General features: G+C 51.3%; 1 protein-coding gene and 1 long non-coding RNA gene across 10 annotated transcripts in view; both read right to left on the bottom strand.

Annotated features, from left to right (window-relative positions):
* Nucleotides 1-7672, bottom strand: part of DHRS3 (dehydrogenase/reductase 3) — a 53953-nt gene extending 46281 nt beyond the window's left edge. For 5 of the 9 annotated variants that reach the window (XM_005544759.4, XM_015442566.3, XM_074019863.1 and 2 more), the window contains exon 1: nucleotides 5731-6837. In XM_005544759.4, the coding sequence (XP_005544816.1) occupies nucleotides 5731-5925 (195 nt within the window). In that variant the 5' untranslated portion in view covers nucleotides 5926-6837. Of the gene's footprint in view, nucleotides 1-5154; nucleotides 5370-5730; nucleotides 6838-7296 lie in introns of those variants that run through there. The other 4 variants (XM_045380395.2, XM_074019853.1, XM_065529754.2 and 1 more) reach the window with 3 other exon arrangements.
* Nucleotides 7673-7737: 65 nt separating this feature from the next.
* On the bottom strand, nucleotides 7738-8534 carry LOC141408831 (uncharacterized). The gene is made up of 2 exons (XR_012425932.1): nucleotides 8179-8534; nucleotides 7738-8090 (listed from the first exon to the last, which is right to left on the bottom strand). It is a non-coding gene; the product is annotated as an uncharacterized lncRNA (long non-coding RNA).
* Nucleotides 8535-20443: the final 11909 nt, after the last annotated feature.

Below are 20443 nucleotides of genomic sequence, written 5' to 3'. Positions count from 1 at the left end.
GAAATTTTGTTTGACATGCTAGTTAGGGAACTTGGGTCCCTTATTCCCTTAGAAGCGACAGTCTGGAAATATTAACATCTTCTGCAAGAGCTGAACTAAATCCACGGCAGACAGCTACCTGTTGAGGGAGTTTTAAATGGGTGTGGGGCTCTGTGGAGCTGGGGCACAGCACATTTTCCAACTCTGAGTTGCTTATTTTTCATTTGGTGGCATCTGATGACTAGCAAAGACTGAGATCATCAGTGATAGGGACAAATGCTTTCTTCACCCGGAATTCTCCTGCTTGCAACTCAGGGAAGCCTGGCAATCCATTGCTTTCTTGGGTTGACTGATCTGTAAAATGAGAATTTTCGAGCATGCCAGGATCTTAGGGATCATTGTAACCCCTCTCATTTTATAAGGGTGCTTCTCAGCTGCAACCTGGAGAAGGTAGTAACTTTTCCAGGGTCAAGAACCCAGTCTTGGCCGGGTGTGGAAGCTCACACCTATAATCCCAGCACTTTGGAAGGCCAAGAAGGGAGGACTGCTTGAGCCCAAGAGTTCGAGACTAACCTAAGCACCATAGCGAGAGACTCCCATCTCTGTTTTTAAATAAATAATAAATAAATAAAAGCTTAGTCTCTGGCCTCCTGCACAGGTGAGAAAGACTGCAGGAGGCCGTGCTCCGAGAGTTGACACCTTTGTTTCCCCAAGGGAAGGGCCTGGGGGAGTAAGAAGGAGATGTTTGTCTATTCATGAGACAGCCTCATTTGTAAGGTCAGTTGAGACCCATGCTCCAAGCGGAAACGCTTCTAGCGGTCACAGGTAGAACAGGTAGCCTACCTGCCTGCTTTCAGGTTGCACAGAGAGGATAGGAGAGATGGGCCACTGCTCTCTCCCCTGTAAATTTGTTAGTGCAGCTGTTTTGGCCTGATGACTCTAGAGACCCACAGATGACCTGTCTGGACCCTTCTCTTCTTTCTCTTTCGTCCCATTCCCACCAGTACTGACCTGACTCAGAGTCTGAGGTGTAAACTCCCTGCTTACCTCCCTATGCCACGATACAGTATTTTCTTGCTTTCCTTTCTACTTCCCTCTCGCAATTCCAGCCAGGTAGAGCCTTCGATCAGGAGGTTTCTTGCACCTAGATTGCCCTTGTCACACCCCTTCTGGTTGAAACTCTTGACCTTCTTCAAGGCTCAGTCAAATGCTCCCTCCTTCATGAAACCTTTCATGAGTGCTTGCTATAAATGAACTGCTCCTCTGTGCTTCCACCATGTAGCATCCCCCAAACTTCATGCCCATCCAGAACTTCAGAATCTCACCTTATTTGGAAAGAGAGTTTTTGGAGCTGTAACTAGTTAAGGATCTTGAGATATAATCACATTGGATTTAGTATGTGCCTTGAATCCAATAACTAGTGTCCTTATAAGAAAATGATGGGGGTGGGCGTGGTGGCTCATGCTTGTAATCTGAGCACTTTGGGAGGCTGAGGTGGGTGGATCACCTGAGGTTGGGAGTTCGAGACCAACCTGACCAACATGGAGAAACCCCGTCTCTACTAAAAATACAAAATTAGTTGGGCATGGTGGCACGCATGCCTGTAATCCCAGCTACTCGGGAGGCTGAGGCAGGAGAATTGCTTGAATCCGGGAGGTGGAGGTTGCAGTGAGCCAAGATCACGCCGTTGCACTCCAGCCTGGGCAATAAGAGTGAAACTCTGTTTCAAAAAAAAAAAAAAAGACGAAACCTAGACACACACACACAGTGAGGAAGGCCATGTGATGATGAAAGGAGAGATTGCAGCCATGCTTCAATCAAGCCAAGGAGCATCAGGAGCCACCAGGAGCTGGAAGAGATGAAGGATCTTCCCCTGGAGTCTTGGAGTGGAGAGGAACCAGGAACCCAGAACCCTGCTGACGCCTTGATTTCAGACTTCTGGCCCCCAGAACCACGAGAGAATACATTTTGTTGTGGTAAGCCATCAAGTTTGTGCTAATTTGTCATGGTAACCACAGGAAGCACACACACATGGTGATTTGTGCCTTCACTGTAAGCACCTGGCCACATTCTAGGTCTTTATTCATCTTTGCTACATTTTCCTACAGGCCCAGAGCTATGCCAAACACCGAACAGATACCCCAGGCAGGTTTACTAAGCTAGGTCTCTCAGAGACGGTGTCAAGGGACTTATGAGCTTGGGCTGGCCCCAGGGCTAGGAATGGGAAGGACACAGGACTTGCTGAATGGAAGTGCTGGAGAATGGGGTTCATAAATCTACTCACAGTGCTAGTTCCTGGCTGGGTGCTTTAGGAACAGGGCAATCTACCCACATGCTGTAAATTCACTGATAGCAAGACAGAACTCCAAGCCAGTTCCCACACTATATCCCTGAAATACCTCCCCTCAGACTACCTCTTGGAAACGGGAATTGAGTATTTGTTTGTTTTTTTGTTTGTTTTTGAGACAGAGTTTCATTCTGTCGCCCAGGCTGGAGTGCAATGGCGCGATCTAGGCTCACTGCAACCTCCACCTCCCGGGTTCAAGCACTTCTCCTGCCTCAGCCTTCTGACCAGCTGGAATTACAGGTGCTTACCACCATGCCTGGATAATTTTTTGTATTTTTAGTCGAGATGGAGATTCACCATGTTGGCTAGGTTGGTCTCGAGCTCCTGACCTCAGGTGATCTGCCCGCCTCAGCCTCCCAAAGTGCTGGGATTACAGGCGTGAGCCACTGCTCCCAGCCAAGGTCCTCAATACCTGTGGTATTGAGCTCGTGTATGTTGCCCCACCTCCCAAGGTTTGCAATCATGGCCCAAGACTCTAGTCCAGCCACTTGCTTGACACCAAACCAAAGGCTGGAATGGTCTCTACAAATACTTCGAAATGAACGATCCACTTCTCCTCCCAGGGGTTCCTGCTAACACCATGTCAAACTCAAAGACTGGAGCCTGGGCTGACCACTAGCCAGAAGTTAGTTCCCTTGGAGGGAAGGGGAATAAGCTTAAGGTTTCTGAATGCTTTTGTGGAAGGAATTCTAAGAGGGCATAGAAAATTGAGAAGCAAGAGCTTTACGCCTGGAGACCCTAACCGTGACTGGCCCTGCCTCAGTTTGCCACAGTGCACTGTGGATAAGGAGAGACGTGTCCTAATTAGGAGCTCTCAAATTCTTATAGCCTTAGTGTCCCTTTAAAAAAAGCCCTCGCTTATTTGGGCCACCTTTGTACCCTAAGGCTCACCACCACCCACGAATATTGCCAAATGCTATTTAACTCAAGGTCGTTATGGGAAACTGGGTTGTCAACTCTCCCTCCTTCCCAAATAAACAGATAACTCCTGGACATGTCAGCTATTTGCAGAGATTCTGGTACTCCTTTTTTTTTTTTTTTTTCCTTTTTGGGGTCTTTCCCCTCCAGATCCAATCCCACTAGAATCTAGGGTGGGAAGCTCTCAGATGCAGCCATCAGAATCTAGGATGGGAAGCTCTCAGACGCAGCCTCCACTTCCATCAAGAGGAGAAGGAATGTCATCTGTGGTTCTGCACAGCCGCCCCCTGTCTAGGATCACTGCAGGCTGTGAGTGGCACTGGCCCTCTCTGATCCAGTGCCCTTGGGCCACCCCCAAGCCCACTGTTCACACCTGTCCCCAACCCATAAATTCCCCACTCCCTCAACACTTGACCCTTTGTTCCCAACCCCACTAGGCCCCAAAGCACTCCCGGCTCTGGGGGTTATCCCAAAGTCCTCTCGTTGATGTCTGGCCAGAAGCCACAATTCCAAACTCCCCACCAAGAGAGCAAACAGAAGCCTTACTATAAAGTAGCTCCAGTAATTGGTCAGATAATGGCCAGTTACAGGGAGCACTGCTGGTCATCCTGGCGAGTCAGATGACTGAATTGATTATAAATGGCACTCGAAGTTTCACAGGCCCCCGTGGATCCTGTTTTTGTTTTTGGTGACCCTGACACCAATTTAAGACATATTTCTAATTGGCCCTGGCTGGATTCCCTGGAAGAAGACGTCCAGTCCAAGTTAGGTGGGGTTTGGCTCCCGGTGCGTGAACTTGCAGGCTCCATTCTGTACTATCGCACCCACCCCCCAATGGCATACACTTCTTTCAATTTAGGATTGTTTATAGTCAGTCGAGTTTTTCCAGATTGACTAAGAGTTCCTCATCTGCCTACTGTAGTCAGCTACAAGAACAGTAAAAGAGACCTAGGACTTGGGAGAGCTGGAAGACTCAGAAAAACGTCTCTGTGGGATGCAGACAGCTAAAGAATGACAATCACATGCAATTGTCCTAAACCCCACTTCCCCCCACAAAGGACACCCTCATCTGCCCTTTTAAGACCCCTTCACAAAGAACCTCGGGAGCCCTTTTATGAGGCATCGCCTCAAGGAAATGAAACTGCGGAGAACAACTCTTACTTCCCCTTATTTGTTGCGTCCAAGGGTTAAAAACACTTCCCAACTCCCCCTCCAAATGCAAGGTCAAGCAGCTGTCCAAACCACCCAAGGAGAAGAGGGAGTCCTGGACAGCCAGACCCCTGCTAGCTTGGCCACCACGCGCTCCGGCCAGCCCGGCTAGGGAAGAGTTAATCGGATCGGCTTTGGCTGATAGTTCAGGCTCCAAAGTTCAGTCCCAGTCAGAGCCACCCCGGAGGAATTGTAAATCTCAGGGCAGCATTTAACAAAACAAAAGCAACCTGGAATTACATGCAGGTTTGGTTTTCTACAGTACATGTTTACTTAATCCCCAAGGTATGCGGCTCCATGTCAGATCAGCTGGCTTTGCGGCCCTTTCCCCCCCCTAGTTCACAACAGTTTAAGTTTCAAACTAATTCCCTGTTTTCGCTCTTCCTCTTCACAGGGCTGGCTGGAGACAGCCTGGCCTGCCTCCCTCTCCCGATGGCTCTGGTCACCGGGTGAGTCAGCCTGGCCTGGGCTGGGGTTGGGTGACAGCCTGCTCACCCTCCCGGCTCTCCGGCACCAGGTCTCCAAAACGTGGAGCAAGGGGTGCCTGAACCACCAAAAAGTTAAAGGCTGTGTCTGGTGGGCAGGACCCTCCTTGCAGCACCACCTTCCAGCTAAAGGGGGAGAGATCCCCGAGGGGTGTGCTGGGGGGAGGGGACAGGGTTGAAGGTGAGAACAAGGGCTCTTTATCAGTAGCTGCTTACCCTGGCCTCCTCTTTCCTGCTTTCCAAACACCTGGGCCTCTCAGTGTCGGTCCGGCCAGACCGCTCTTCCCTTTTCAAACCCAAACCAAGTACCCCCTCTCGTGTCTTCAGAGCTGCAGCCGCCCAGGTTGGGGCTGGGTAGCGGGTTGCCAAGGAAAATACGAGGCGCCAGCTAGCAGGCGGCTCCCAGCTCTACCCAGGAGTGCGCACACCCTGCACTCACCAGGGTGGCGGCAAGAAAAAGGGGGGAAGGCGGGGGAGGGGGGCACAACACCTTCCTCTGGGAGGCAGGAATGTGGGAAATGGGTGGGTCTCCTAAGTTTCAGGGTGGGGGTGAATAGCCAGCCAGCCACCGATCCCAAAGGAGCGGATCAACTCTGAACCTGCCAAAAAAGACAGTCCGGTGCCCGGGAAATTTACAAGGTGAAACCGACTAGCTCAGCACTCGTGGGTGGCACGGGGGAGTGGGGTGGCCGTTGACTCTCAGCTCCCGGGAGCGGGATCCCGCAGCGGCAGCAGGTGGGCTCACCCCCTCCCCTGCGGCCCCCCACTCCTTGGAGTCGCAGTGCCTGGTACCTTTCTGGCGCCGCGCTCCGCGAACTCGCGGGCGAGCTGACGCCCGATGCCTCTCCCGCCGCCTGTGATGAGGACGTTCTCCCGCGACAGGTCCCGCAGCTTGGCGGGCAGCACCAGTCCGACGGCTGCTTTCACCACCAGATAGATCATCTGTAGAGGGAACACCACCAGCGCGCCCAGCCGTTTCCACACCATCCTCCGCGCCGCGGAGCCGGGCAGGGGGCGAAAGTCCCCGGGCCGAGCAATACAGGAATTAAAAAACACCCCGAACAATAAATAGTAAACCGAATAAGGAGAGAGGTGTCCCACCTGGCCACTCTTGAAATCACCTCTTCCCAAATGCAAAGCACTGGGTGAGAGAAAAAAAAAAAAAAAAAAAGATAAATTCTCCTCTGGGGGAGAAAAAGCGTCTCCTAAGGTTGGGACTGTAAAAGAGGTGGAGGGGGAAGCTGGAGGTGGAAAGTTCTAACAAGAAGTTTCTTGCCCCAGCAGCCGTTTCGGCTGGGGAATTCTCAGGTAATGTTTACAGACTGACAGAGGAGTTCAGGCAGGGGAAGAAAAAAAAAAAAGGCACCAACCACACGCGCTCACCCTGCCTCGGTCCCGCGGTTTCAAAGTGCAAGATTAAACAAAAAAAAAAAAAAAAAAAGCTGTTTCCAAATTGTAGCGCCCCCACCCCCACCCCGTCTCCAGGAAAAAAAAAAAAAAAAAGTGGGGGACAAAAGTGCTTGGAGCTCCCAATTTCAGCCCGCGAAAGTCTCCCGACTCATTGCTATTCTTGGGCTCAGGAAATTGCTTAAACGCGATCTGATTGCCAGCAACGTGCAGGAGAAGTGGGGGGTCCGGGTGTCAGTTTCTTTACGTGCAGGGCTCGCCCTCGCGCGCGCTCGCTCGCTCCGGCTCCCTCCCTCCCCTCTCTGTTCCAGCAGAGGCTGGGAGTTGCCGCTCGATCCAGCTCCCCTTCTCTCCCTTTTTAGCATTTATTGCCTTCTTTTTGTCCTTTCCAACTTGGAGAGGGTCCGGGTGTGGAGCGCGCGTGGATCGGACGCCTTGGTCTGCGCGGCCCTATTCATTCGCTCCCCGGGCAGCTGCGTCTCGGAGAGAGAGGGCGGCCCCTTTTTCCCCCATTTTTTTAATACCCCATTAAGTCTGATTGACAGTTAAAGTTGTTGGGAGGCTTCACTACCGTTCCTCTGAGTGGCTGCTGCGGCCTCCCCTCCCCCTGCGCCGTCGCGGGGAGCGCGCATAAGGCGCGCACTCGGGCTCGCCGGGACTCGCGCTCTCCCGGGACTGGCTCCCCTCTCTGCAAGCCGGGACTTGCCGCCGGTGTCCCTGAGGGCTCGCAGCTGTAACTCGAACACGCTGGAACCGACTCCAGCGAGCCGGCTGCCTTCTCGAGACATTCCTCCTTGCCCGGGCCGCCCGCGGGCCAGGTGACCACCTCTGCGTGTGGAGCAGGCCCGGGGTAGCTTGCGCATGCCTTGATCCAACCAGGTCACCCAGGGTTTATTTGAGGTCATTTGGTCATCCCCGGCCTCCAGGTAGGATCGGGAAGCCACTCCTCACCTTTGCCCGGACCTCTTCTGTCTTCACTTAGAGTGGACTTTTAAAAGCCTGACCCAAGTCCCTCACGATGCTTGGGGGAAGCCGCTGGGGAGCAGGGCTTTGCTTTGAGGGGAGGGGGTAGTCAGGGGAAAGGAACCTGTGCTCCGGGTGCCAATAAAATCCCCAAAAGATTAGCTGGGAGCATATTTATTGCTCATCTGAGCTAGAATTACCTTGACTGACAGCAATTTCCTTAATAACAAAAGCCTGTAAACAAAACGTCCTATTCCTGCGCCCCTGTGCTGTGCAGCCAGCTTCTCCTGTGGATCTCCCTGGACTGCCCTGGCGGGGCACCCACCTTCTAACCTCCTGCCCTTCCCGACCGGAATGTCTCCCCTGCTGCAGGGTGGGACCGAGCTATTTAGAGTTGTCTGTTACAGGAAGTCTGGGAGGTGAGTCACGAAAAAGCAACCCCAGTTCAAAGTGCTGATGGGACTTGCCTCCCGCCCCCCTGCACGTTCCCGGGGCCGGAGGAGCGAGAGCAAAGCAGGGAGCTGCCCCGTAATCTGGGGCAGCCGTTTCCAGCCCGCGACTTGTTCAGACGGCGATTCCTGGGCCTCACCCCCAGAGATTCTGATTCAGCAGGGCTGGGTGCGCTGGGATCGGTACTTTTAATGCTCCGCCTGGGTGAGGAAGTCACTTCGAAAAACGCTGATCTGCGGGGAGCGGAGGCTGGGATTGCCTTGTCACCTGCAAAGACCTAGTTCTGGGGAGAGGTTCTGCAGGTGAGGATCTTCCTTCTGGGTGAAAAGCCACTGGAAGAGCAAAAGGCAGGAGAAGCTTAGGATGAGCTACCGTCTTGTACTGAGGGCCTGTATTCTGACGCTTAGTCCTTCCCCTGACCTTGCCATGGGGGGACTGTTACCCCATCATCCAGGTTACCCAGCCAGGAAGTGCAGGAGCGGGGAATCCCAATCCAGACCTCTTCTCACTCTGACCTGACGGGAGGAAAGAAGTGGAGGATGGGGTTCAGCCAAGGGTTGCAGAGCAGAGATCCCCCAACGCCTCCTAGAGTCTGACCGAAGGGCGGACCAATGTCTCCATCAGACCCCAGGGCAGGACTCCATTGTGGTGACGGCCTCCTCCCATCCTCGAGGTCTGTAAAAATGGGAGAGAGATTCCAGCCTGGAAGTGACAGGCCTTTCCCACCCAGCAGCGGCTGGTGTCCGCCAGGCCTGCGAAGAAGCCTGGAAAGGTCTGAAGACAGAACCAGGCTGCAAAACCGGGCTTTGCTCATCTGTTGTCCTCGGAGCCGCCTAGTGGCCCAGATAGGATACTGCGCCTCCGAGCTGCCTGGCCTCCAACCCCGCCCCCCGCGGTGTTCCTAACTAGCTATGCTTTTCTTCCAGGCATTTCTCTCATGTAAGGTTAACATCCCAACTGTAAAAGGGCTTGTGAGGATCATAGTCCTCCTTCCCCACCCCCGACACACTGTTGTGACTGGGGAAACTAAAGCCAAAAGATATGAAGCAACTCATATACAGAGATGCGTTTTCAACCCAACTAGCCCACCCTGGTCAGATGCCAGAGGGGCTGGGTAACCGTTATGTCCCTCTTACATCTCTCTGGTTGTGTGCTTGGGATGGAGGGCAGACAGTGGGTGGGAAGGAGGTCGGGAACCCAAATTGACCTTTAGTGCCTCAGGGCCTTTACACAGTTTCTGATTTAATTTCCTTAACAGCGCAGGGAGGCACGTGCCCATTTATTGCAGGAGGAAACGGGTTCAGTAACTCTGAGTAACTTGTGTAAGGCTATGCACCCTGCTTCCCAAAAGGTTTGGGATGAAATCGGAAGAAAAAAGAACGTGTCAGGCATTCCCCAAAGGAACTGACAGTTCCAGAAGCTGGCCCGAGGTGGACGGTGGCCTTTTTTCTACTTGGTCCATCATTCAGGATGTGGTTTTTGTGGGCCTGGCAGGTCTGCAAGCCACAGGTTTCTCCCAGCATCAGCTGCTCAGAGTGGAGCTGTCATCTGCTCTGTTGCCCTCCCCCGGGGTCCCTGGGAAGATGGAGCCAAGGAGACCTTGTGTGGGGGTGATGTGTGTGTACACAGTTCAGCAGGCCAGGCCTGAGGGTCGCTGAAAACAGCAGGGACACATCCTCTCTGGCTTTTCCTCCCTCCCCCAGCCTTTATCCTTTGCTCTTGGTACCCCCTCCTGGAATTTAACTCAGGGCAGAGTTTGAAATTTCACATCCCAGGTCTGTCCCTGAAAATGTGAAAGGAGCCGTTCTGGGCTGAAGGGAAGAGGTGAGCTGCACTCGGGGGACCTAACTTTTTCCATGGCTCAGCGCCCTCCCCGCCCCCCGCCCGGTACAGCGAGGATCCACACTCACCCTGCGGTTCCTGGACCAGAAGCTTGTTAGAAATGCACAATTCAGGCCGGGTGCAGTGGCTCACGCCTGTAATCCCAGCACTTTGGGAGGCCAAGGTGGGTGGATCACCTGAGGCCAGGAGTTTGAGACCAACCTGGGCAACATGGCGAAACCCCATTTCTACAAAAAATACAAAAAAATTAGCATGATACAGTGGGGTGCACCTGTAATCGCAGCTACTTGGGAGGCTGAGGCAAGAGAATTGCTTGAACCCGGGAGGTGGAGGTTGTAGTGAGCTGAGATCGCGCCACTGTACTCCAGCCTGGGCCACAGAGCAAGACTCTGTCTCAAAAACACCAAAAGAAGTACAGAATCCCAGGCCCTGCCCTGGCCCTCCTGAATCAGGCTCTGCATTGTACTGAACGAGATCCCCAGGTGCTCCTTTGCTCACTGAGGTTTGAAAAGCGCTGCGGCTGGGTCCTGCAGGCAGGAGGAGGACTTTGGGTTTCATCTGCAGTGCGATGGGGGCCTTTGGAGGGGAGCTGTGGAGCAAAGGGCAGATGTGATGGCATCTCTGTCTTCGGAGTCTGCTTGGGCTGCTGAATCCGGGATAGCTCTGGGAACTGCGTGGATGTCGGGAGAACAGTGAGGAGGCCATTGGTACTCAGGCCAGGGATGGCCACGGGCCACCAGCTCATGATGGGTGAACAGTGACATCTGGAGCTCTGCTGCCATGAGTGCCCAGCTCAGGGACTTTGGGGTGGGGATGGGGGCCCCTTCCTTCCTCTCTCTTCCCCTCCCCTCCCCTCCCCTCCCGAGAGACTGCATTCACGGGAGCCAAATCCCAGCAGGTCTGTGCTCACTGCTGAGCTACTCTGCCTCCCTCCTCACCCTTCCTCCAGCTCTTGAGCAGGATTTTAATACCGACAGCTTGGTGTGATTGACACACACAGATGCATGTGCACATACAGACACACGTGGACTCACACACGTACATGGCTTTGCGGGACAACTGGCTACTTTCCCCTGAGCAGAACAAGCTGGCAGTGTTCAGCCACGGAGATTTGGAAAACCTCCTGGTCTAGTGGAAAAAAGTGTTCCATGAAGTTTAACATCAGCCGCCCTGGAGGGTCTCTTCATGGAGACAGGCTTCTGGGAAAACATGAGTCGTATGTGACGGCCGACTGGGCAGCTTGCCTGGCCAGAGGCAACAGAAAGGAGAAATCAGGCATCAGGTGAGTGGAAAATCCCTGCAGGGAGAGGACCCACGGGGACCATGGTCCAGGAAAGCAAATCTGCAAAGGCCAGAGACGGTTTAAAACCCTCATCAAACACATCCCTTCCTAATACAGAACATTGGCCAGGAGGGCCCCTTCCCTCCTCGGCGAGGCCTGGTGGGTAAAACTGGACACATAAAAGCAGGTTAGATGGCTCCCCCCGGTCCATGAAATGCCTCCCCTGTGCCCCGCCACGGGTGAGTATTTCCGTGGGATTGCGTCTGTCTCCCCTGGGTTTAGGTGTTTTTTTCATTATTGTTTGGAATCCCAGGCCGCGGCAGCAGGGAAGTAGGTTCTTTTGGCTCCATGGGAGCGGGTGCTGGGGCAGCCGTGTTTATTCTGGCTGCCAGGGTCGGGTGAAAACGCAGGCGGGAGCCAAGGCTGGAACATGGCAGGAACACGGAGGAGTGGGAAGGATGTGCTTAGCAAGGGAACAGGCCCTAGGGTGTCACTGTGTCACCTGAGAAAGCTTGGGCGGAGGCCAGAGGGCTCTCAGGGGTCCTCACCTGTGTCCTGCCTCTGGGCTGCTCATGGAATTCTAAACCAGGGCGTGGAGTATGGGTTTGAGGTTAGCGTGGCTGGGGTCAGATCCAAGCTCTGCCACTTATTATCTGTATAAACTCGGGCAGATGATTTGCCTCTCTGAGCCTCAGTTTCCTCATTCCTAAAGTGGGAATGTTGTCACTACTGAGATGACATCTCTGCAGGGCCTGAGGTGATGCCTGGCAGGGAGATGCTAGTGGGCGTTTGTGTCCTCCCGGCTTCATGTCCTCAAGGAACACACTCTCTGGGGTGGGGCTGGGGCTGAGCGGGGAGCCTGGGAGGCGGGGACAGAGCTGGGGCCATGGGAATGCTAAATCCTTACCCTAAACCAGGAGTCAGCGGACATTTTCCATAAAGGGCTTTGTGGGCCACATGGATCTCTGTCGAAACAACTCATCTCTGCCGTTCTAGCATCAAAGAAGTGACCAGCTGCAAATGAATGACTGTGGGCGTGTTCCAGTAGAACCTTATTTATGAACACAGGCATTTGAATTTCAGGCAACTTTCACACGTCATGAAATACCATTCTTGTTTTGATTATTTTCCAACCATTTAAAACTGAAAACCATTCAGACTTGCAAACTGTACAAAAAAAGGCAGTGGTCCAGATTTGGTCTGTGGGCCATTTTCAGTTTGTCAACGTCTCCCCTCTACCACTAGCAAAGCTAGCAAACTTCAGTCTCTCAAGTCCTAAGAAATAAATGACGCAGCCTCAGGAGGGCAGAATCTACTTTCCAGGCTGGGCACGATGGCTCATGCCTGTCATCCCAGCACTTTGAGAGGCCGAGGCAGGAGGATCACTTGAGTCCAGTAGCTCAAGACCAGCAACATAGTGAGTTCAACGATAACACAGTGAAATCCCATCTCTACAAAAAATAGAAAAATTAGCCAGGTGCAGCGGTGCATGCCTATAGCCCCAGCTACTCAGGAGGCTGAGGCAGGAGGATTGCTTGAATCCAGGAGGTGGAGGCTGCAGTGAGCTGTGGTTGTACCACTGCACTCTAGCTTGGATGACAGAGTGAGACCTTGTCTCAAAACAAAACAAAACAAAACTACTTTTCTATCTAGACTCTTTCTGGAAATATGTTCACAAAGACCCAGGTTTTTTTTTTTTTTTTTAAATAAAGTGTTATTGTCACCCAGGCTGGAATACAGTGGCACAGTCATGGCTCACTGCAGCCTCCACTTCTGGGTCTCAATTGATCCTCCTGCTTCAGCCTCCTGAGTAGCTGAGCTGAGACTACAGGCACGCACCACCATAGCTGGCTAATTTTTGTACTTTTTGGTTTTTTGTAGTTATGGGACCTCACAATGTTGCCCATGCTGCCTCGAACTCCTGGGCTCAAGCAATCCACCCATCTTGGCCTACCAAAGTGCTGGAACTACAGGCATGAGCCACCATGCCTGGCCTAACGCAGGTTTTAATATCCACTGTAAGAAGTTGTTAAAGACGTCACGCAGGAGACTGATTTCATTGAGAGGTTAAAACAAAAGCCCATGACTCTAGTATGGATTTGTCATCACAAGGGGCTACCATTTATTGAGAGCTTCCCACACCCTGGTACTTCTTTCGCTCCTTAAAGGTAATGTCTCATGTGGTCCTAACTGAACTGATGAGGGCAGAGACCTCCAAAGGTTCAATAACTTGCCCAAGGCCACCACTTGTAACTGCCTCTGACAATGGGCCTCTCGCAGGATTTATGATGTCTCTGCCATTTTTTTTTTTTTTTTTTTGAGACGGAGTCTTGCTCTGTCACCCAGGCTGGAGTGCAGTGGCACGATCTTGGCTCACTGCAACCTCCGCCTCCCGGGTTTATGCCATTCTCCTGCCTCAGCCTCCCGAGTAGCTGGGACTACAGGTGCCTGCCCCCACGCCCGGCTAATTTTTTGTATTTTTAGTAGAGACGGGGTTTCATCGTGTTAGCCAGGATGGTCTCGATCTCCTGACCTTGTGATCCGCCCGCCTCGGCCTCCCACAGTGCTGGGATTACAGGCGTGAGCCACCGCGCCCGGCCGTCTCTGCCATTTTTTAGGAGGGCTCTCTAAGATGACAAGCATAGCCCAGTCCCTGCCTTCAAGTGGGGAGGCAGACAGGAGGCTCCCTGACTTTGTGTGAATATCCTAGGTCCTCAGCCACCTGTGTCCAGGTTAGGGTTTGGGTTAGAGTTAGGGCTAGGGTTAGCTTGCTTGTCACCCAGCTTGTCTCTCTACATCGGCAGAGTGCATGAAGGTGCTTCCTGCTAGCCGTGGCTCCCTTCAATAACTGCTCTATCGTTGAAAAGCTCTGTTTGGCCAATTACTTCAATATCTTTTTATTTTTATTTTTTTGAGAGAGAATCTTGCTCTGTCACCCAGGCTGGAGTGCAGTAGCACGATCTCAGCTTACTGCTACCTCTGCCTTGCGGGTTCAAGCGATTCTGCCTCAGCCTCCTGAGTAGCTGAACTACAGGAACCCGCCACCATGCCCGGCTAATTTTTGTATTTTCAGTAGAGTCGGGGTTTTGCCATGTTGGCCAGGGTGGTCTCAAATGTCCAACCTCAGGTGATCCACCCACCTCTGCCTCCCAAAGCGCTGGGATTACAGGCGTGAGCCACCGCGCTTGGCCTATTTCAATATCTTAATGTATGTTGCCCTAATCAGTTTATAAAAACAAGTAGAAAACAGACAAACTGAAAGTGTATATATTTGTAACATGAAGATTATGTCTCAGAGTCAAGAAACTTAATTATTTTACCATTTACTGAATGCTTACTAGATGCCAGGCGCAGTGCGTCACGTGGAGTACCTTACTTGGCTGTGACAGCCTGCTGCTGAGGGGACACCATTGCTGTTCCCATTTCACAGTTGAGGAAACTGAGGCCCAGAGAGGACAGGGTAACATGTCAAAATCATGCAGTTTTAAGTGGTGTTACTGGAACACAGGTGGAACAGGCAGATCCTCTGGATGTTACGAACCTGCAGCCTCAGTCAGGTGCTAGTTGGATTTTTGCTGAGTAGAAGGAAAAGAAGGACAACAAAACCCCAAAAATATGCACAATGGGCTGGAAGTGGTGGCTCACGCCTGCAGTCCCAGCACTTTGAGAGGCTAAGGTGGGTGGATCACTTGAGGTCAGGAGTTTAAGACCAGCCTGGCCAATATGGTGAAACCCAGTCTCTACAAAAAATTACCAAAATTGGCCAGGCGTGGTGGCGTGTGCCTGTAATCCCAGCTACTCAGGAGGCTGAGGCGGGAGAATTGCTTGAATCCAGGAGGTGGTGGTTGTACTGAGCCAAGATAGCACCACTACACTCTAGCCTGGGCAACAGAGCAAGACTTTGTCTCATAAAACAAACAAACAAAAAAACTGTGCACACTGGCCAGGTATGGTGGTGGCTCACACCTGTAATCCCAGCACTTTGGGAGGCCACGACGAGCAGACTGCTTGAGTCCAGGAGTTTGAGACCAGCCTGGGCAACATGGTGAAACCCTGTCTCCACGAAAAATGCAAAAATTAGCCGGGCATGGTGGTGCGTGCCTGTAGTCCCAGCTACTTGGGATGTTGAGGTGGGAGAATCACCTGAGCTGGGGAAGTTGAGGCTGCAGTGAGTCGTGATGTCACCACTGCACTCCATCCTGGGCAACTGGAGTGAGATTCTGTCCAAAATGAAACAAAACAAAACAAAAAAGCAAAAAGTATATGACAGTATACTACATTGTTAAAAATGGAGTCTAGGAAGCAAGGTATAATTGGGAATTGTATTATTATTATTTTTCAGCTGCCTGGGAATAGAAGTCAATTTTTCCCTCTTGATAGCAGTGAAATTCTTACAGGGTTAGGATACAAAATGGAATCACCAGTATGACCCTGTTTTTGGAAAGAAAAGACCCACAGTGTGTGTCCATATTTATTTAGTTACTGTTTGGTTGGGATTTACTGTGTGTCAGGTTGTACACTAAATGCTTTCTATTCATTTGATCAAAAGGACTCCCTGGAGGTAGGATCTATAGTCCCCTTTTACATCACCGGAAATGGAGGTGAAGCAACTTGGCCAAGTTCACGCAGCCAGTGAGTGGCAGATAGGGGATTAGAATTCAGCTCGGTTTCACATCAAAGCCCATCTTCTCTGCTTCTGTCTCTGCTCCCTGCTCGGAAGCTGTCTCTCTGTGAGCACACACACGCCTGTGCGCAGAAAAAAGACAGGAAGGAAACACAGAATGTTGACAGTGACTGTCTGTGGGTGATGGCAGTACACGTGATTTTATCTTCTCTTAATGCCTTTTAACGTATTCTCTATATTTTATAATGAGTTTCTATTAAGAAAAATCCACTGTATGATCTTTCTGTAAAAACATGCTTGTTTTACAGTCCAGGGGTGAGGTCGTAGAGCCCCTGACCATGGGCCTCTGAAACACTCTCCTAAAAAATAAGACAGAGAGGGGAGCCAGGACCTTGGCTTCTTGGAACTGCCTAATCCGTCCTATAATACCTTGCTTTGTAGGAAAGTTCTGTGCATAAATCCCATAAAATCCCATAATGTGGTGCTGACACTGAGCCTCCCCAGAACAAAATCCGCTAATGATCACTGCTTGCCAGGAGCCTGCAGAAAGCGATCAGACATGTTGCAACCCCCCGTGCCTGCCTGCTGCCTGAGCCCTTTCTAATAATGACTCTTTTCATGAGTTCATAAAAACACCTTGTTCAGATCATGTTGGGTCTCTATTTCATTTTTTTTTTTTTTTTTTTTTCCGAGACAGAGTCTCGCTCTGTCGCCCAGGCTGGAGTGCAGTTGTGCAATCTCAGCTCACTGCAAGCTCCGCCTCCCGGGTTCAAGCCATTCTCCTGCCTCAGCCTCCAGAGTAGCTGGGACTACAGGTGCCCGCCACCGTGCCTGGCTAATTTTTTTATATTGTTAGTAGAGCCACGGTTTCACCGTGTTAGCCAGGATGGTCTTGATCTCCTGACTTCGTGATCCACCTGCCTTAGCTCCCAGAGTGCTGGGATTACAGGCGTGAGCCACCACGCCCTGCCTATTTCATCTTAGTCAAACACTGAATATCTGTGGGGCCAGAAGGGGTTGAGGGCTGCCCTTCGGTTTTGGGACCCAGAGAAAAAAAACAACAGGTTTGTAAAACCAGGAATGAATACTTCCCTCTTCACCCTGTTGCCTACCCTGTTCCTCACCCCAGGACGGGACCTTTCTAAGGTGGCTTTAGGGGATGAGAGTGGCATCACCTGCAAAAAGTGGAATAGAGTGAGTGTGAATATTGGCTGCCCCACCTGGCAATGATACCTGGAAGTGGATGCTACCCTTAACAAAACCTGAAATGATTGAGCCACAGAGCGAAGTGCTCTGTGCCTCAGTTTCATCAGGTATAAAATGAAGGTTGTATTCATGACCTTACAGGGTTGTTGTAAGACCATGGAGGCTGCCTGACACTTGATAGCTGTTCCACCATCATCCTTTCTCCCCTGCCTCTGCCATATTGCCCCCGGGCAGTTACCGACTGTAGAATTTTCACAGCTCAGTGCTGAAAAGTTTTAAACTGTAAGTCTGAAGGGACAGAAAAGTTGCAAAAATAGAACCAAGCATTCCTATATCTCCTTCACTCACATGCTAACATTTTGCATTAGCTTTATTTATCCATCCATCCATCCATCCACCCACCCACCCCATCCCCTACAACCTTTTACACAGCAGACATGATTGCCTGAGTCCCAAATTTTTGTCTATTTCTTAAAAACAAGAACTGCCTCTGACACATCACAGTGCTTTTTAGCGAAATCAGGAAATGGACACGCTACATTACTATTATGTAATCTTCTACTGACCTTACTCGGATTTCAACGTTGTGTCAGTAACATCCTTTATGACGTAAGAAAAAGTGTTTCAAATGGCACTTGGTTCTCATGCCCTTTCTTGATTCTTTCAGTCTGGCCTGGAATTTTTCTTTGTCTTTTGTGACCTTGTTGTTTTTGAAAAGCACTCGTTGTTAGGGCCTGATGGTGTCCCCTAAATTCATAGGTTGAAACTCTAACCTCAGAATGTACTGAGAATGTGGCTGCTTTTGAAGATAGGGCCTTTAAAGAAGTAGTTACGTTAAAATGAGTCTATTCTGGTGAGTCCTAATCCGACCTGACTGGTGTCCTTACGTGAAGAGGAGATTTGGGACACACAGACATACTAGGGAGGTGCGTGCTCAGACAAAAGACCAGGTGAGGACACAGCAGGTGACCATCTGCAAGCCAGCCAGAGAGACCTCAGGGGAAGTCAAACCTGCCAGTACCTTGCTTTATGACTTCCAGACTCCAGAACTGTGAGAAAATGAATTTCTGTTGTTGAATCCCTCCAGACTGTGGCATATGCGGCCCTGGCAAAGTGATACACAGGTCACCATTCTACAGACTGTCCCTCAACTTGGCCCCAAGTCATTCTATTGGGTAGCAGGTTGGTTTTCCATGTTACCCAGTATATACTCCTGGATGCTTCCTCCAACTAAAGTAATCTGCTATCCCTGTGTGCCAGCCTCTGCTAAGGGCTTTACATGCATGACCCTCCCGACAACCCATCCAGGTGGATACTGTGAAAGGAAAATATCTTGGGCCCCCAAAATCACTAAAGCTAAAGGGAAAAGTCAAGCTGGGAACTGCTTAGAGCAAACCTGTCCCCCATTCTGTTCAAAGTCACTCTTCTCTGCTCACTGAAATAAATGCATAGCTGATGGCCTCCTTTGGAGAGGCTAATCAGAAACTCAAAAGAATACAACCAGGGCCGGGCGCGGTGACTCGCGCCTGTAATCCCAGCACTTTTGGAGGTTGAAGCAGGTGGATCACAAGGTCAGGAGTTCGAGACCAGCCTGGCCAATGTGGTGAAACCCCATCTCTACTAAAAATTAGCCAGGTGTGGTGGTGGGTGCCTGTAGTCCCACCTACTCAGGAGGCTGAGGCGGGAGAATTGCTTGAACCTGGGAGGCAGAGGTTGCAGTGAGCTGAGATCACACCACTGCACTCCAGCCTGGGTGACAGAGAAAGACTGTCTCAAAACAAAAACAAAAACAAAAAACCCTCTAACCTCTAAGTCTTCAACAAGATTGATTTGTATAATAACTCTGTCTCCTACATGATATGGCCAGTCTCGGGTCAATTAAACTCTTTCTTTACCGTGGTCTCAGTGGATTGTTTTGTCTGTGTAGCAGGCAGGAAGAACCCATTGGATGGTTACCAAACAACCCAATGTACATGGCAGGTACAAACTCACTTTTCCAGATCGAGAAACTGAAGATAGAAAGGTGAAATAACCTGTCCAAATCTTGTGTCTGATTGGGAACCTCTTGAGGAGGAGGAGCCAGATCAGCTTTGTGGGCACGTGACCTGGGCTGTTCCACAGGCCCCCACACTGAGGAGGGCCCCACGCTCGTTTCAGTGGTCTGCTGTGGAAATCCTTAATTTTTTTTTTTTTGAGACAAAGTCTCACTTTGTTGCCCAGGCTGGAGTGCAGTGGCGCGATCTCAGCTCACTGCAACCTCTGCCTCCCGGGTTCAAGTGATTCTCCTGCCTCAGCCTCCTGAGTAGCTGGGATTACAGGTGTCCACCACCATGCCCAACTAATTTTTGTATTTTTAGTAGAGACGGGGTTTCACCATGTTGGTCAGGCCGGTCTTGAACTCCTGACCTTGTGATCCACCCACCTCTGCCTCCTGAAGTGCTGGGATCACAGGCGTGAGCCACCGCGCCCGGCCTGTGGAAATCCTTAATTTGTGAATGAGATGCCTGTATTTCACTTTGCACCTGCAAATGATGTAGCTGGTCCTGCATCTGGCCCCTTTCCCAGACGGTGACCTATTAGGGCTGTGTACCCAATGAAGATGGCTGTCAGAATGCCAGAAACACTTTATGGCATGCGTTTATTTACTTGTCGCTCTTCCTCCACTTCCACCCCTTCCAGCCTGGGAACTGCTTGAGGGCAGCACAGAGGAGATGTGCAGAAAATGTTTGTTGAATGAATTTTCTCATGAATGAATGGACTGTTGATTCAACCAAGACAAAGGAAGGCCAGGTGCCCACTGGTGGGGGTTTTCCCTCAGGCTGGCCTGGGAGCAAAGCAGACACTTGCCTTGTTCTGCCTCTCTCCTGCTCCCAAATTTACTGTCTCAAATTAGCTTCTGGTTGGTGGCCTTGGCAGGTTGGGGAGGAGGGTGAGGGGAAGGCACTGGGAGGCAACAAAGGCTTCTGTTAAGAATAGGGGCAGGTGTGGAGCAGGGAAGCTCTGCTGCTTTGCATAAAACCAGGAGCTGGTCCTCTGCTCTCCTAAGCCTCAAGCACTCCTCAAAGACAGCCTGGCTTCAGGAATCCTGGGGCAGCTTCCACGCTGGACTCCCCATTGACCCATCTGAGCTGCCACTTTGTCTCCTTTCAGAAGGGTGCAGAGGCCCCCAGAGAGCTTCTTGGTGATAGGGGCTGGACAGTCAGCCAGACCCTCCTCCTTTCTATTTACCCTTCAATAGAAGGTGGTGGCAGTCAAATGCCACCTCCTCCCAGAGTCCTTCCAGGTTTCCCCAAGGCTGTGTTTTCATTACACTTGGCATGTTCACCACCCTGAGCTTCTAATGAATTCAAAATAATGTTTTTGGGCAACCTTCACAAGAATTGACTCCCAAGATAGTGAGGACACAGGTAATCAATGTTGCTACATTCAATTCCGGCAAAAAGATCCAGTGAGCAGGGACGATTGTGATCCCCCCAACCCCTGCATATCTGCGAGACTCGCTCCCCCACCTTCTACAGGTCTCAGCTCGGTGTCACTGAGGACTTCGTTAACACTGTAATGATGGCGGTGGCAGGCCATCTGGAGTGACTACTGCCATCATGCCAGCTGTAGCAAGGAGGCGAGGCTGGGGCTGCATGCTCCGTGGAGCCAGTGGGAGCTGGGGACAAGCAGGAGTCCCACCCCTCTGTCTTGGGGCAGGAGCTCCCCAGGTGCTGCTGCAGCCATCCAAA

The sequence above is a fragment of the Macaca fascicularis genome, chromosome 1, assembly GCF_037993035.2.
Source record: "Macaca fascicularis isolate 582-1 chromosome 1, T2T-MFA8v1.1".
In the NCBI taxonomy this organism is placed as follows: Eukaryota; Metazoa; Chordata; class Mammalia; order Primates; family Cercopithecidae; genus Macaca; species Macaca fascicularis.
The sequence above is the reverse complement of the archived record's forward strand: the minus strand, read 5'-3'. Positions and strand labels throughout refer to the sequence as shown.